An 18,963-nucleotide genomic window follows, 5' to 3' on the forward strand; every position below is an offset into this window, starting at 1 on the left:
AGAGGCAATTGCATGCTATGAAAAGACATAAATCAAGTCTAAGAAAAAAACCTCAAGTATAATCAATTGAGAAAAGCTACTTCTAACTAGAAGAGGACAAGAGAATTGAGAAGAGGGTGTGGCAGTATAGAAAAGGCACTGAATAATTAAATGCGATAGAGTGGCATTCATTTCTATGAAAGCCTTTCAGCCATAAGCAAGTAAACTGTATTTGGAGAAAAGGACTAATCAATATACAAATGTAAATCAAGGGTCCAAGAATTCCTTACATATAACCAATTATTAATCATGTTCTGCCCATTTGTCTCTTGGACATAGCATATAAAATGCAAATTTCAACTTTTTCAATAGACAAACATTCTTGGAACCATGCTAAATTTTAGTAACTGAATCCACTCTGTACAGAGTTAATAAAACTAAAGAGTCAAAGTTAGAATACACAGAAGATAAAAGGCTAGCAGAAAGAACTTGCCTGCAGAGGAGTGTATCACAGGCTCAGATGCAGCAGGAAGAGCAAAAAGTGTCTCATCTGAAAAACAAATAGAATATAACCTCAGCAGAAATAAAGACAGAGTTTGAAGGAGACTAAAGATAAGAGGAGCAAGCAAGGGTTCAGTCTGTAATAAGTTAACACAAAACTTTTATAAAGAAAAAGCCAAGATGGAAAGGAAAAAGTAGTACCATTAATTTGGATTAAATTATCATTATATATTTATATTATAAAGATGATTAAATCATATCCACAGAACCTATCGTTTTTCAAGAGGCAATAACATGTTTATGTTAAAGAATTTCATAAACCAAAGTAACCTTAAGATATTATTATTCTCAGTTAACATGACATCCAAAGCTTTTATTCACATTTTCAGATAGGTAACTTATTTGCCCTAGTCAAGCCTAAAATTAAAAAGATGCATGAGTAAAATTAATAATTACTTTTGCTTAATCCTTTTTTATTGGCATATGTTCAGTTCAGAAGAACACTTTCAGAGAATCATGCATATTTTCTTATATTCCAGGTTGTCTACCTTTAAAGAAAAACATTCTAATAGTCACTGTGCACTATTCCTTGAGGATATTAGTCCTATGCGCCACTGTCCAAATTGCAAAGAAAATACTAATTATCATTAGGAAGATAATTATTATCATCAGTCTTGTTTTGTTTAAAATTAACACTGAGGGATACTTGTTATACCAAGTTCTTTGCATGCAGGAATTCATTTTACTCCTTATAACTCTTTGTTATAAGTGGGGTTAAGATCCCCCATTTAACAGATAAAAAAAAAAAACAAAATGAAACAAAAAACACAACTGACTGACAGAGGAGTAACTCACTCCATCTATAACTAAGTAAGACTCAGGGCAATGCAACTCCAGAGCTCGTTTTCTTAGCCACTATATGCTATATGTTACGGACTTAATTTTTTTGTGTGTTCTCCTCCCCAAAGTTCGTATGTTGAAGCCTTAACCTCCAGTGTGATAGCATTTGGCAATGCGGCCATGCAGAGAGGTCATTAGGATTACATGAGGTCATGAGGGTGGGACCATGGCTGATATGGTTAGTGCCCTTATAAGAGACACCAGAGCTTGTTCATGCCTGTGTGACAACAGCTCCTCCACTTCCCCCTTCCTCCTCTTCTTCTCTGAGCAACATAAAGAAGCCATGTGAGCACACAGTGAGATGACAGCCACCTATAAGCCAAGAAAAGAGGCCTCAGAATGAAACCTACATTGCTCATATCTTGATCTTAGACTTTCCAACCTCCAGAGCTGTGAGGAATTAATTTCTGTTGTTTAAGCCAGTCTGTGGTACTCTGATGTGGCAGCCTGAGACAACTAATGCAGTACCTACTGGTATATTAAGCTTGCACAGCATCACTTTATACCTGCAGCTGGGAGATCTTGAGCTAAAGGTCTTCTGTGGTTTATACTAGAGAAAGGCCTCTAGCAAAAAACAATTTGAGATAGCCTGAAGAATGGCAGGAAGGTATTCCTTTAGTGGAGAGAACCTAAAAAATTTGGATATTTGTATCTGGAAGGACAAACTAGGCAAGGTTGATCAACAACGAAACAGAGATGTGACTATCATTAACGTGGACATACCTTCTAAGGATATTCCCCTTGAAGAATAAGAGAATTAAATTCACAATGCCGTATAAATTTTAGATAAATCCATACTGGACATGATGTCATATCTAAAGGATTCTTAGATGGGGTGACGAAGGGAAAATTCATTATACGTGTTTTTTAAAAAGTCTCCTATAACCTAAAACAATAGGTTAGATGGGCAACTCATCCAAACCAGTAAGACACACCACCTTATGAGATTTTATAAAACATACACATATAGACACTTTTTTTTCTTTATGTTTATTTATTTTTGAGAGCACAAATGGGGGAGGGGCAGAGAGCGAGGGAAACACAGAATCCAAAGCAGGCTCCAGTTTCTGAGCTGTCAGCTGTCTGAGCTTCTCAGCTGTCAGCAGAGAGCCCAAAGTGGGGCTCAACCCCACAAGCAGTGAGATCGTGACCTGAGCCAAAGTCGGACGCTCAACCAACTGAGCCACCCAGGCGCCCCTGTGTGCACCCTCCTTAAAGATGACTTGCTATGTGATCTTATTTGTTACATAGTTTCTCATTTGTAAAACAAAGGAATTTGAAAATTCCTTTCAGCTAAAATAATGAATTATAATCTTGTATAAAACTGAGACTTGGGGATCAAAGAGCAAAACCAAATAATTACATAGCTACTACATCTAAATAAAAGGTAGCAAATCCTTAACAAAATGGCAGTCTTCTTCACTGAGTTAATATAACTGAAAGCCACAAATGCAGGTCAGTCTTCGTGGAAAGTGAATTCAAAACATGTTACTGATTACTGTTAAAATTAGAGGGAAAACAAACTACAACTAAAATTTTGTGCCAAAAACTTAAAGTATTTTTTAAATGTATCCTTATTCCTATCTAATACCAGAACCTCTCTTATAGTAAAAACTATACTCCTGGCCCTTGACCAATTGAGAAAGTTTATAAACTGGTATTTCAAATATTCACTAAATTTTGAAAAAAAGAAAAACTGTACATTGAGATTCAATACAAAATTAATCATGAAACAAGAACTGCATTTCTAAAAGCAGTTAGCAAAAAAAAAAAAAAAAAAAAAAAATTTCAGAAAAGATCACTATCATTTGGCCCTCAAGAAGAAGGACAGTTGTTCTGACTTCTCCTGAAGCAATCATGGATCATGGGATCAAACTGCCTGGGTTCAAATCCCAGATTCATCACTTACAACTGTGCGACCCTGAGAAAAGTTATTACTTATCCCCTCTGTGCCTCCTTTCCTCATTGGTAAAATAAGAATAATAGTACCTCCCTCAAAATGTTGTGCAGGAGGGGGCGCCTGGGTGGCGCAGTCGGTTAAGCGTCCGACTTCAGCCAGGTCACGATCTTGCGGTCCGTGAGTTCGAGCCCCGCGTCGGGCTCTGGGCTGATGGCTCGGAGCCTGGAGCCAGTTTCCGATTCTGTGTCTCCCTCTCTCTCTGCCCCTCCCCCATTCATGCTCTGTCTCTCTCTGTCCCAAAAATAAATAAACGTTGAAAAAAAAAAAATTAAAAAAAAAAAAATGTTGTGCAGGAGGAAGAGGAGAAGAATAAGAAACAGCTTGCCCTAAGTCTCAGGGCTAGGAGGCCAGAAAGCCAGTATGTAAACATGTCTAACTCTTAAGTTATGTGCTTTATCTTTGGAGGGATGAGTTTATAATATAAGTGCAACTGGTGTGAAGTCTTCTTTCTTAATCAGCCCCTCAAGTTTGATCTCCTGAAATATGATAAATTGTCATCCAGGAAATACCCTATAGTTATCTGAAATATTTGGTTATTTTCTTCTACTTCACAATACAATTAACATTTAGAGAGATGGTAATGCCGGCCAGGCATTTTTTTCAGATGCTCTTTCAATACTCAAAACCACCCTATGAAGTAGGTACTACTGTTATCCTCATTTCAGAGATGAGGAAAACAGGCCTAAGAGTTTAGATAACTTCCCCAGAGTTACGAAACTGAAAAATGATGGATCTGAGACCTGAATCCAGAGTATACAGGTCCGTGCTCTTTTCTTTAACTACCCTGCAGTACTTTCTTCCTGGACTTAAGTTTAAAATTTTTTATAAACTAAATTAAGGATGTTAAAGAAAAATTTTGATTGACAACACTTACATATTAAGCTACCAAATTTTTAAGACTAAAATGCCTACTAATTACTTTCTTCTTTTGAAAAAAATTACTAATTTTAGGTTAGTCTTCCTTTTTCTATAAAAGACCCTAACTTTCACAAGTGAATAAACTACTTTATAATATGGGACACTGTATTAAAAGTATAATATTCTGAATTACTGAGACATGTTATGTACATACTTATATTACTGGTCTTACAAAAACGGTAAACAAGTCCCCCTCTTCGTATGATCTTTGTCTATGACTATGTCAAATTCTAACTGTTGGATGAAATTGAAACTTTATTCATCAACCTCATTTGTGCTATTTTGAAGAAACAGAAAAAATAACTCTAAGGACTTAATTATACATACACTAAGTAAAAACACAGTGGCATATTTAAATGAACAAAAACAAGTTTTCACTAAATAATACACAAAAGGGAAGCCAGAACTTTTCTGTTAAGTCTCTCTACTCTACTGCCATCAAATTAATATTTCTAACAGGACAGTTCTATTTATTCTCTTGCTCGAAACATTTAAAAGCTCCCAGTTATCTGCTGAATTATACCTGAAACTCTCAGATAAGGTCCTATACCTTACGGTCCTCACTTAACTGTCTAAACTTATTTCAACAATTTCTCACATGCCATCTATGTTAATCAAACATAAATAATTCTTCCCAACCAAACCCACGCCTCCACCTCCTGCATATCTGAATGCTGACATCCACTAAAACACAAATTTACCATATTCAGCTTTACTTTCTTTTTAAAACTTATCCTTATTTCTGCTCATTTTCTATAAAATTTCCAGTTATCTAAGCTCAGAGAATTAAGTGACTTATTCAGTCACATAGCTAGTTAATGACAAAGCTAGAAAATGATAATTAAACTGTGACTACAAACAGATATACATTTATTTCCTTATTACCCTCAGTAAAAAGAACAGAATCACTATACTTATGACAGTATGAAAGATGAATACCATTCATAAAACTTTTTCCAAATGAGCTATTCCTCTTTGTTAGCCCTGATGCTAGATTCATTTCCTTACCCAAGCTTAAATCTAGAGTGTAAATTTAGACTAAAGCTTCAGGGCTATATGCTTTGAATACTAATTATTTCCATCACACAAGGATCAGTTTCAAAATTAAAGTTCACAAAAGAGATTTATTTTTTAAGTCACTTTTTTAAAAAGTAAAAGGTGGGTGCCTGGGTGGTTCAGTTGGTTGAGCGTCCAACTCTTGATTTTCAGCTCAAGTCATGATCCCAGGGTCATGGGATAGAGCCCAATGGCTCTGTGCTGAGTATGGGGCCTACTTAAGATTCTCTCTCCCTCTGCCCCTCTCTGCCACTCACACTCTCTCTCTAAAATAAAAATTTTTTAATTTAAAAACTTTTTTTTGAACATTAAAAAGTAAAAGTGGTATGTCAGTTTTGAATTTATTACTGGTCAATTCAAAATACGCTATCACGATCTCACCAATGTTCACATACTCTTATACTAAATATTTTCTTTGACATGTTCATTTCAAAACCAGTTTTTCAGCCAAAAGTATAACTGGTCAGTCAATAAAAATCATAAGTAATTTATAAAGCACAGGAAATAAACTTCATTTTAAAGTCACAGAAAAAAACTTTTGCTAGGAGAATAATTACATCAGACTAACTTGTCTCATATAAACAACTATAAAACTGGGCAAAATATATGAAGCAACTGTCATGAGACACTGGATAACATGAAGTACATGAACATGAAGGGTATAATTCCTGAGAAGAGGAAAGGATGCCAGATGATGCCCTGGCTTTCTACTTGAAGACACTCTGTCTACAGTACCTGGAAAAGGAGCCCAAGAATACTAACACTCTGGCCAAGTTGAGTTAACAGCTAAGCTGTCTGGAATTTGTGGGGCAAGGTAACATACAAAGGAAAACTTCACAGAAAAGGAGCTCCAGAAATCTGGATAGAGATTCCTTTTAAATCTCTGTTTGAACTATGCAACACATATACAGCACAAGACCTACCAAGGCCAAGCAGAGAATCTATGAAAGAGTTGTGAACTAAACGTATATTCTGGAGGTCAGACTCTGTACTGGAAGACATGATCGAAAGTTTTTGATAAGCCAGAGTGAAGAGATCTTGTTGAACACCCCAAGTATAAAAATGTGACCCGAGGAAAGGCACATCTTAAGAGGAGGATTACTTTAACCCTAAACTAAAGGTTACTTGGTCTAGACTTAGACCACGAGTTAGCAAAATATGGCTCGTGGGCCAAAGTTATATTGGAAGACAGCCATGTCAATTTGTGTGATGTATCCTCTATGGCTACTTTGGCATTACAAGGGCAAACTTAAGTATTTAGGAAAGAACCTACATGATGCACAAGCTTAAAATATTTACTGCTTTACCCTTAAAAAAAAAAAAAAAAAAAAAAAAAAGCCAAGCCCTGCTCTAAACCCTAACTTTAAAATCAAAGTTTGAAAAGGTCAAGATGATTTGCCAGCAAACTGACTTCCAGAACAACACTAACACCAAATCCATGGCAACCAGTGTAGAATAAAATATTATTGGACATGAAAAGAAAATATGAGCATAAGAGAAACAGCCAATATAAACAAAGAAATAATGTAAACATTGTATTCATAAGCACTAAAATGAAAATTACAATAGCTATTAAAATATTCCTACGTAGATACAATAGAAGATGGACATAACAAGTGAATGGAGAGAGACTCCTGGAAGAGAAATATAGAAGAGAGAACCAAATGAAAATCCTAGGATTGAAAATTACATTAAGTGAAAGAAAAACCCACTAGATGGACTTAAAGCAGACTGGGCAATGGAGAAGAAAAGATCAATAAGCTTAAAGAAAGATCAACAGAACTATCCCAACTGAAGCACATCATGGAAAAAAAAGAAAGAGTCTCAGTGACCTGAAAGACAATCAAGCAGTTAAAGTATATGTAATTGGAGTCCCTAAAGAAGGCAAAAGTGACTGAAGCAGAGGAAGGGAGGGAGGGAGGAACAAAGGGAAAGATATAAATGGCCTAAAATTTGACAACTGTGATGGAAAATACCAAATCCACAGATCCAAAAGGCTCAGTAAACCCTGGGTAGAATAAACCAGAAAGAAATACATTGTAGAGATCAAACTGTTAAAAACTAAAGATATAGAAAATCTTAAAAACAAAGGAAATAGGTAGAGAAACAGCAATAAGAATGACCTCAGCTGCCACTGGAAACAATGGAATATGGAAGATAATATCTTTATATGATGACACATCTACCAACCTAGAATTACATACAATCATTATTCACTGACTGCTATTTGTCAGATTGTGTACTAAATTGATATTCCCCAGATCAATACTTAGCAGTGGTCATGTGCAGAGCAGCACAACATTCCAGTCATCTAAAACACATTCCCAGGTAACGTCAAACAAGGCAACCGTATGCCTTCCTGTTTCAGCTCTCATACTACAAATATGTGTGCTTTCTGCAGTTTATTTAGTGTCATACACTAAATTTTTGTGATTTGTTTAAAATGGCCACTCAGAATAGTGCTTAAGTGCTAGCTAGTATTCTTAACCACAAGAAGGCCATGATGTACCTTACAGAGAAAACACGTGTGTTAGATGAGCTTCATTCAGGCATAAGTTATAGTTCTGTTGGCCTTGAGTTTAATGTTGATAAATCAACACTGTATATTAAGTAACATGTCTTTAAATAGAAACACACATGAAACAAAGATATATTCATCAGGTAACAATACTGTGACTAGAGGTTCACAGGAATCTAACCCTGTATTTTCCCTTGAGGCAATGATTCAGGATTTGCTAATTAAGTGTTTTCTTTGACTTTAGAGAACAGAACTACCATGAACAATAAGACTGACTGTATCCATCAAAAATATCCTTCAAAAATACAGATGAATAAAGTATTATCAGATAAACAAAAGATGAAAACAAAAACTGAAAGAAATTATCACCAAGAGACCTGTACTACAATCAATGTTAAATGCAGTTCTTCACACTGAAGAAAAATGATACTAGATAGTAACCTGGATCTTCAGGAACAAATGAAGAAAAACAAAATTGGTAAATACCTGAGTAAACACAAAATATTCTCATTCCATAATTTCTTCAAAGAAATGATGAATATCATAAAATGATAAATATATTGTTATTCTCATTTCTTAATTTCTTTAAAGAATAATTGATTTCTGAAGCTCTAATTACTGTATGCAATATATGTGGAAGCAAAATATAGGACAATAAAAGGACAAAGAATGGAAGGAATATAGAAAAGTATAAAAGAACAAAAGCAGAAGAGACAAAGAGAAAATGAACACGTTTTTTTAATTTTTAAATGTTTATTTATTTTTTGATAGAGACAGAGTGCAAGCAGGGGAGGGGCAGAGAGAGAGGGAGACACAGAATGCCAAGCAGGCTCCAGGCTCTAAGCTGTTAGCATAGAGCTTGACACAGGGCTGGAACTCACAAACTGCTAGATCATGGCCTGGGCTCAACCAGGTGGCTCAACCAACTGAGTCACCGAAGCGCCCAAGAAAATGAAGATTTAAATGAGCCATATGAATAATTACACTGAATGTAAATGGATCCAATTAGGAGGCAGAGGTTTTTAGACTAGATAAAAACCATACTTTGGCCCTTTACAGGACACACTTTAAATATAAAAACATAGGTAATTAAAAGTAAAAGAATGTAAAAGGATATATATATCATCCAAACATATACCCTACAAAATCTGAAGTGCTTAATGTTAATGTTGAGCAAAGCAGATTCTAAGACAGAGTATTACCTTGAGATTACCAGAGATAAAGAGAGGCATCAGTTAATGATAAACAAGTAAACAGACATAACACTAAATAGATACACCAACACTAAAGTGTATGGGAAATATATGAAGGAAAAACTAAAGAAAGACATAGACAAATCTACAAATTTTATTTTAAAATTTTAACATTCAAGTCTCACCTGACAGACTCATGCACATATACACACCAATCCAAGAATACAGATGATTTAGACAATACTATCAACGAACTAAACCTGACTTTTATAGAGCACTATAACCAACAACAGAATCACAACCTTCTCAAGTACACATGGTACATTCACCAATTTAACCATTTCTGGGTCTATAAAACAAGTCTCAGTGAATTTCAAAGGACTGAAATCATGAAGTATATGTTCTCTGACCACATGAATTAAACTGAAATTACAATAAGACAAAAATATCTGGAAAATCCCCAAATGTATGAAAAGTAAACAACACAATTCTAAATAACACAGAAGAAATTAAAGATTTAATTTTAAATTGAATGATAATGGAAATTTGTGGGATATAGCTAAAGTAATGCTCAGAAATTCACAGCTCTAAACACTTTGAGAAAAAAGAGTTATATTCAAACTTTAAAGTTTCCACCTTAAGAAACTAGAGAAAGAAAACCAAGTTAAACCCAAATAAGTAGAAGAAAATAAATAATAAAAATAAGAGCAGAATCCTGTGATACAGAAAACAACCAAATAGAGAAAAATCGGTGAAACTAAAAGCTGGTTCCTTGAAAAGATGAAGATAATTGACAACCCCTAAAATGATCAAGAAAAAGAAAAGAAAAGCAAGTACTAAAAATAAAAGAATTATCACTAACGATCATAAAACCATAAACGATTATGAACAAGTTTATGCCAACAAATAAGACAAATGGGTGGACAAATTCCTTGATGTCCACTCATCAAGGAAAGAACAAATTCCTTGAAGAGTGACACAAGCAGAAATAGAGTGACTTCCAAGAGTGACACAAGCAGAAATAGAAAATCTGAATATCCCTATATCACTTAAATAGAGTATATTTACAATTTAAAACCTTCTCCATAAAGAAAACTCTAAGCCCAAATGGCTTCACTGCTAAACTGCTAAACTCTGTAAATATCTAAAGATGTTTATACAAATTCTTTCAATGTATAAAGAGCAAACACTTCCCAAAACATCTTCTATAATTAGGCATTAGTACCAAAACTAAACAAGGATATTACAAGAAAATTAATTTACAAAAATTATTCGTATAAAACCTCTAAACAAAATTACAAAACACTGCTGAGAAATTATAAAGATCTTAACAGAGAGAAAGAGACATCATGTCCATGGATTGAAAGATTTAATGTTAAGTGTTAGGAAAGAGTACTCTATGCTTCCTATGTTTTTGCACATTTTATAAGCAGAAGGATTGGGTACTGAACACCTTTGCTCCTGACTATCTTTTCAAAGATGTTTATATACGGAACAATCCTGGAGACAGAGATATGTGTCTTCCTTTTGAGCACCAGGCATACTTATTACATCGTACAATTCAGTTTCCCTAAGTTCCTTTCCTTATTCAGCCCATGGCAAGAGTAAGTGTCACTTGGCACTCTCCAGTGTTGCTCTATAGGAAATGGGGAGTAGGGAACGTGCACAAGAAAATGCTGATATGCCAGCTATTTACATTGCTGAGTAATAAAGTCTTCTATCTCTTACCCAGGTATCTGTGTCTTCTGCCAGCATTCAAGAAACTACGGCAGACTATCCTGTTAGCTTGTTATAATGCATCAAACCCTCAAATGTCAACTTTCCCCATATTGCTCTTTAGACTCAACGCAATACCAATCAAATTCCAAGCAGACATTTTGTAGACATGATCAAGCTGATTCTAAAATGTATATGCACATACAATAGACATAGAAAGGGCAAAACTATTTTGAAAATAAAAAGTAACACTTGGAGTAGGCACACTACTTGATTCTAAGACTACTTAAAGCTTGTAAAACTATACCCATCAAAACAGTCTAATACTGGCAAAAGGATAGGAAAAAATAAATCAACAGAACAAAACAGATGTATGTCTGGTCACTGATTTTCAACAAAGATGCCAAAGCAATGAGAAAAGATAAATTCTTTCCAAAAGATAATCTGCCGGGGTAACTGGATATTTTTATGGAAAAATGAATGTGGATCTGTAACACTTCCACGGACAAACATTAATTCAAAATGTGTATTAGATTTAAACATAAAAGCTATTTGAGGCACTTGGGTAGCTCAGCTGGTTAAGCGTCTGACTTCCCCTCAGGTCATGATCTTACAGTCCATCGGTTCTACACTGATGGCTCGAAGCCTGTTTGGGATTTTGTCTCTCCTTCTCTCTGCCCCTCCCCTGCTTGTGCTTGTGCGTGCGCGCGCGCTCTCTCTCTCCCCAAATAAACTTAAAAAAATAAAATAAAATTTTTTTAATAAACATAAAAGCTAAAAGAAAGCTTCTAGAAAAAAACAGAATATTCACAACCTTGAAGTAGGCAAAGATGTTTTGGACAGCACACAGAAAGCACTAACCAGATAAAAACAGAGAGGGAGGCAGGCAAAACATAAGAGACTCTTAAATATAGAGAACAAACTGAGGGTTGTTGGAGGAGTGTTGCGTGGGAGGGATGGGCTAAATGGGTGATGGGCATTAAGGAAGGCACTTGTTGGTATGAGCATTGGGTGTCATATGTAAGTGATGAATCACTAAATTTTACTCCTGAAACTAATATTATTCTATATGTTAACTAACTTGAATTTAAGTAAAATCTTGGAAGGGAAAAAAAAAATGTATCTGTAATCTGCCAAAAAAAAAAAAAAAAGCACTAACCATAAAAGAAAAAAACTGATAAATTAAAAGACTTCTTCAAAATTAGAAAATTACACTCACCAAAAGAAACTATCAATAAAAATAACAGGAAACCATAAATAAAATTAACAAGCAAGCTACAGATTAGGAGAATATATTCATAATGCATACATCTGACAAAAGACTTATCCAGAGTATATAAAGAACTCCCTACAATAAATCAGAAAAAGACATTACAACACTATGTAACAGCAAGCAAAAGACACATCACAAAAGAAAATATACAGGTAGCCAACAAACATGTAAAAGTCCTCTCATTCATTAGTGATTTGGGAGATCTAAATTACCACCACAATGAGATATCATTACATACCCACTAAAATGGCTAAAGTTAAAAAGACTGATATCAACTGTTGTTGAGAATGTGAAGCCACCAGAACTCTCGTATATTGCTGATGGAAGTGGAACCACTTTGGAGAACTGTTTGGCAATTTCTTATAAATATATACTTAGCCCATAACTTAGCTGGTTACTCAGTTGGGTACTCAATTCTACTCTCTTTACCCAAGAGAAATGAAAACATATGTTCACAGAAAGGCCTGTATAAGAATGTTCATGGCATTCTTTTGTTCATAATAGCCAGAAGCTATAAATAATCCATATGTCCATCAACAAGTGAATGAAAAATTAAACTGTGGTATACTCCTATCATGGAATACTACTTAGTGGTAAAAAGGAAATTACTGAGACCTGCAACATCAATGGTAAATCTTAAACACATACTTAATGCAAGTAATCATAGGAGAGTACATGCCGTATGATTCCATTCACATGATGCATTTTGCCTGTTACATAGCATCATGTGAATAGGAACAAACAGGCAAAATTAATCTGTGGTGAAAGAAATCAGAACAGTGTTGTTGGGATTGGGGAGTTGGAAGAAGGACAGAACAAGAATTCAACTGAACTGACTACTAAGGGCCCAAGGGATCTTTTGGGGATGATGTAAATGTTCTACATCTTGACAGCAGTGAGTCAATGAGTGGACGCACTTGTCAGAACACAAAACTGTTAAAACTTAAGATCTATGCATTTTATTGCATGTAAATTATATCTTAATAAAAAACACAAAGGGGTGCCTGGGTGGCTCAATTAGCTAGGCCTCTGACTCTTGATTTCTGCTCAGGTCATGATCTCCTGGTTTGTGGGACCAAACCATGTGTCAGGCTCTGTGCTGACACTGTGGAGCCTACTTCAGATTCTCTCTCCCTCCTCTGCCCCTCTCCCGCTTACACATGCATGTTCTCTCTCAAAATAAATAAATAAGCATTTAAAAATAAAAAAATAAAATAACATTAAAATGAAAAAAAGCATATGAGCATTCTTCAACAAATAAATTTTGGAGAGACAGTGCACACAAACAAGGGACAGTCAATAAGACTTATAAAACAAATCAATCCATTTTATTATTTTTTTAATGTTTATTTTTGAGAGAGAGAGAGAGAAAGAGAGCGCGCACACGCATAAGCAGGGGAGGGGCAGAGAGAGAGACACACAGAATCTGAAGGAGACTCCAGGCTCTGAGCTGTCAGCACATGGGGCTTGAACTCATGAGCCATGAAATCATGACCTGAGCCAAAGTCAGAAACTTAATCGACTGAGCCACCTAGGCACCTGAAATCAAACCATTTTAATATGTAGACCTTCTTCAGATTCTGATTTTTTTAAGTTTATTTATTTATTTTGAGGGACAGAGAGAGCAAGCAAGCACAAGCAAGGCAGAGAGAGAGTATCCCAAGCAGGCTCCCTGCTGCCAGTAAAGAGCCCACTATGAAGTTTGAACCCATGAAACCATGAACCCATGAGAGATTATGCATGACCTGAGCTGAAATCAAGAGTCAGAGGCTTAAGCAGGTGAGCCACCCAGGTGCCCTTGGATTCTGATTTCTTAAAACACCGTGATAAAAACAAACAAACAAACAAACAAACAAACAAAAAGACCATTTATGACATATAAACACTAGCTGGATATTTGAAGACATTAATTTTTGTTAAATATGTTGGGGAAACATTTGATTATTTAGTGTTGCGGTTATGTTTTGCAAAGTAGTTACAGTTTGCAAAATACATAATGAAATATTTATGAGGGTGTGGGATTGGTAGGATTGACCATGGGTCGATGGCTACTGGGGCTCAGTGACAGCTAATCAAGTTTCTTTCATTATTCTGTCTCTATGTTTGGAATTTTCCATACGAGAAGTATAATTTTTTAAATCCCTTCAAAAAAGAGATATGGCAATGTAAGCACACTAAAATTCTATATACTGAAGCAATTTTAATCAGTTTTATCCACAACTCTTACAGCAATTAAAATATGTATATTTGATTCTATCAATGCTAACTAACTATAGCTCATGCTGAACATGTTTCACTAACAAAATTTTAGTAAGGTCAAAAGAAAGCTTGGTGGGATAAGAATGAGTAAATGAGAAAGTATGTTGGTAAAAGGTAGTTTTTCAGTCCTTGTTCAAAGTGATATCTTAAAGCCCAAATCCTTATAGCATATCTGTATTATGTAGTGTAGAACGGCCTATAAAACATTACATAATGAAATATATGATGTCCTAAGTTCTGATTTTCATAATTCACCTTATATAAGCAAAAGTACCTAAGTTTTCATCAAATTGTTTTGTATAAAAATTAAAATACCAGAATATCAGAACTTGATAGAATAGTAAACCTTTCTATAATTTAAAAATGATGATTAGTTGAGACTGAGAAGTTTAATTTTTTTTATTTTAATGTTTATTTATTCCTTAGAGAGAAAGAGGCAGAGCATGAGTTGGGGAGGGGCAGAGAGTGAGGGAGACAGACTCCGAAGCAGGCTCCAGGCTCCGCGTTGTCAGCACAGAGCCCAACGCGGGGCTCAAACTCACAAACTGTGAGATCATGACCTGAGCCGAAGCCAGAGGCTCAACCAACTGAGCCACCCAGGTGCCGCGAGACTGAGAAGTTTTAAAGGCATGGTTTAAGCATGTTTAACAACTTTCTTAGAACAAAGAAAAAGAAAATTTTTCAAAAGGAAATTCCCTTCTTTTCTGGGATCAAAGACACCAGTAACTTAAAAAAATGTTTTTAATGCTTTAGGTTGCTTTACCTAGCACTGTCAAAACACTAATATAAGTAAATTTAATAATGGCATCTTCCAACTACTCAAGTTTACAAGTCAATCTGTAAAACTGAAGAAAAAATATGCAGACTGACCTAGAACTCAATTAAGGTTTTTTCTCTTTTCACACAAGCTGTTGACAAGTAGGTAAGTTTATGACTATCCCTATAGTACAATCACAAGGCTCCTCCAGTTTTAAGACAGCAGAAAATTCTTTACAACTAGGAACTTGTGTTTTTCCCTTAATCTGCTACCTATGCCTCTCTTAAGTACAACCTCTACTCATCTTTTTGTCCCCATATTTAGCCCTAAGCATTGCTTAAAAAAAAAAAAAAAAAAAAAAAAAAAAAAGGGGGGGCGCCTGGGGGGCGCAGTCGGTTAAGCGTCCGACTTCAGCCAGGTCACGATCTCGCGGTCCGTGAGTTCGAGCCCCGCGTCGGGCTCTGGGCTGATGGCTCGGAGCCTGGAGCCTGTTTCCGATTCTGTGTCTCCCTCTCTCTCTGCCCCTCCCCCGTTCATGCTCTGTCTCTCTCTATCCCAAAAATAAATAAATGTTGAAAAAAAATTTAAAAAAAAAAAAAAAAAAAGGAAAGGAAAAGGAAAAGGAGTAGGCTAATTTTTTAACTAACGTTGAACTTCAAGGGAATACTAACATAACCAAACAACCGCTAAATTTGTTTGAATAACAAAACTTTATAAGCCTTCTTCACCTATGGTAACAATTCCATCAATGGGAAGAACAAACTATTAAAGAAATCATGTTTTTCCTTAAAACTAGAGGACCACTTAAGGCCCTCTCTAAATTTAAGAATTTAGAGACTGCTAAAACAATAGTCCAATATTTAGTAGCCATAGCTCTATACTACGAGAGTATAGAAAATGTTTCTCCCCTTCTCAAAACAAGGTTTTTTTTGTTTTTTGGTTTTTTTAGAAATAAAAAAGCAAGATTTCTTTCTTTACCTGTCTATCTATAATTAACTGAAAAGAGGGGTCCAAATATCTATATAACCCAGTATATCAAGTGTCTTATACTAAGCAGGCTATAGTATTTAATAATTACTTTTTAAAGCCTGTATTTCACATAATTACAAACTAATTTTTAAAAATACAGGTTAAAAAAATACAGGTTAATAAAAACTGTGTTTGTAGAAAAATACATAATACTGGTCCAAAAAAATATCAATTTTCCCCTAAATTAATGATTAAATGTAATGTAGCCCCACTGTAATTTCAACAGAGGGAGAGGGAATTAAATAAACAAATTTTAAAGATCAGGTAAAAAGCAGATAGCCAGAAAAAATAATTCTGGAAAAGCCCTATCAGCTATCATTTCATTGGAAAGTTATAGAAATTAAAACAGTCTGATACCTATACATGAAAAGACAAAGAAATGGAAAAGAGGAAATATTTCACCGATAATACAAGTATATGACAAAAGTGGCATATCTAAATAGTAAGGATGGATGATTCAACAAATGGTGTTGGGACAAATGAGATATCATATTGAAAAATAAAATTATATCACTACTTCACTTTCTACAACAAAATAAGCTACAGATAATGAAAGAATCAAATATTAAAATGAAATCATAAAAATCATGGAAGTACTAACAAAAAACATGGGAGAAATTTTTACAATCTTAGAGAAGGACTTTCTAAGAATTACATTAAACTCAATGACTCGTATGATTCAAAGGCATAAAAGAAAATGATACTTAAATGTGATTACTTAAAATTTCTGCAAAAAATATACTGAAGGTCAAAATACAAACAACAAATCATGAAAAAAAGTTTTCAGGACACAACAAAATGCTAATTTCCTTACAATACATCAAGTGTTCCTACAACTGTAAGAACAAAAACCCAAAAGAATAAGCAAAAGCTGTGATCAGAAAAAAGTTACTGGCACCTATGCCAAAAAATACTCTGAAATGTAATTTAAAAAAAGGAAAATTTGCTAAACCATTCACTAGATTACCAATACACTGTGTTTATAAAGGCATAAGGAAAAAGGTACTTTAAACACATTATTGGTGGGAATAGAGGTTGCAGTAACTTTGCAATACAATTCAGCATTACTTATCAACATTTTAAATGCACATACCCTTTGAACCAGTAATTCTACTTGCATGAATTTATCCCACAATATATATATAACAGCATGTATTCCCAAAGAAATATATATAAGTGCATAGCAACATTATCTGTAACAAAGTTGAGAAACGACCTAATTAACTATCCATAAGAGACTGATTGAATAAAATATGGAACATCCATATACCTTGTATATGTAAATAAATGCTTTCATTCATATGATTTTTATTGAGAATATATTGTACTTCTAGGACTATACATCCATAATATCAGTTTACATCCATAATATCAGATCCATTCAACAAATCTCTGAGTGCCAACACCACATCTAATGCACTGTGATCAACAGTAAAGATATGTCACGTAGTCTTTTTCCTCAAGAGAAAAATGTTCAGGGGCACCTGGGTGGCTCAGTCAGTTAAGCGTCCGACTTTGGCTGAAGTCATGATCTCACAGTTCCTGAGTTCAAGCCCCGGTATCTGGCTCTCTGCAGTCAGCACAGAGCCTGCTTGGAATCCTCTGTCTCCTTTTCCCTATGCCCCTCCCATGCTCACTCTCTCTCAATCTCTCTCTCAAAACTAAACAAACATTAAAAAAAAATATTTTAAAAAAAGTTATATAGCCCCTTTCCTCAAGGCGCATATAGTCTGGCAAAGAATAGAAATAAGTAAACATACTATTACCATATACGGTATGATACATATATAGAATGTTATTAGAATACTTAAAAATAATCACCATTTAGAGGTGTCTGGGTGACTCAGTTAAGCCTTGGACTCTTGATTCAGTTCAGGTCATCATCTCACAGTTGGTAAGACTGAGCCCCACACAGGACTCTGCACTAACAGCACAGAGCCTTCTTGGGATTCTCTCTCCCTCTTTCTTCATTCAGCTCAGGTCATGACCTCACAGTTGGTAAGACTGAGCCCCACACAGGACTCTGCACTGACAGCACAGAGCCTTCTTGGGATTCTCTCTCCCTCTCGCTCTGCCTCTCCTCAGCTCACATGCGCAAGGGTGCACTCTTCTCTCTCTCAAAATAAATGAATAAACTTTAGATCTACTTCTAAAAAAATAATAATAATCACCATTCCAAAAAACAAAAAAACCAACCACTTAAATGTAAAATTATTAACTCCTTCTTTAGAGTTTAAAAGAATGATGAAGCCATCAGTGTGAGAAGACCTCAGCATCAGTAAAGCTGCGTCCCACCATTTTGCATGCCTATGTCCTATACTAGCTAACCACAAAAGTCACATTTACCCATATAAACACTGATGAATTATGGTCTGCCCTTACAGTTCTCATTACTGGTGCTGCCACACCCAGAGGGACCTTCTAGGGTCTATATTTAGAAAAGGAACAAAAAGTATCAAAGAATATAGTATAAGAGTGATGTGTCTACAACACTGACTTCTACTTAATTAGAAGTTTCAGTAAAGGATCAAGAAATATCATCCACTTGGTACCTTTTCCTGGGCTAGCAAAGTACCTTTAAAATGTGCCATTTAATTTGGGTCCTTGTATCAGCAGTGTTTCAAATAAACTGCTTTTAGGGAGATTATGAAATAACTACATATAAAACAGAGCCAATTATAGACAATAGATAATATACTTGCTCCTTTTTAGAAATATTTCATATAAGATAGCAAATCTTCTAAGTTTAGAGGGATATAGTGCTAAAATAGCATGTTTTTAAATACTACTACTCATACTGAGGTTATTTATCAAAGGTACAAAATATATTCATCATTTCATTTTAAAATGGTTTGAGGGAGTCTGCCAGTTACTAAAAACGATTTGACATTTGACGTGGAGCTT

General features: G+C 35.1%; 1 protein-coding gene across 3 annotated transcripts in view; it reads right to left on the reverse strand.

The window, feature by feature from the left end:
- Nucleotides 1–18,963, reverse strand: part of RTN4 (reticulon 4) — a 73,043-nt gene that overhangs the window by 49,343 nt on the left and 4,737 nt on the right. For 2 of the 3 annotated variants that reach the window (XM_043603392.1, XM_043603393.1), the window contains exon 2: nucleotides 473–529. The exons of the other annotated variant lie outside the window; for it this stretch is intronic. In XM_043603392.1, the coding sequence (XP_043459327.1) occupies nucleotides 473–529 (57 nt within the window). The remainder of the gene's footprint in view (nucleotides 1–472; nucleotides 530–18,963) is intronic. 3 annotated transcript variants of the gene reach the window in all.

This window comes from Prionailurus bengalensis, chromosome A3 (assembly GCF_016509475.1).
Source record: "Prionailurus bengalensis isolate Pbe53 chromosome A3, Fcat_Pben_1.1_paternal_pri, whole genome shotgun sequence".
Lineage (NCBI taxonomy): Eukaryota > Metazoa > Chordata > Mammalia > Carnivora > Felidae > Prionailurus > Prionailurus bengalensis.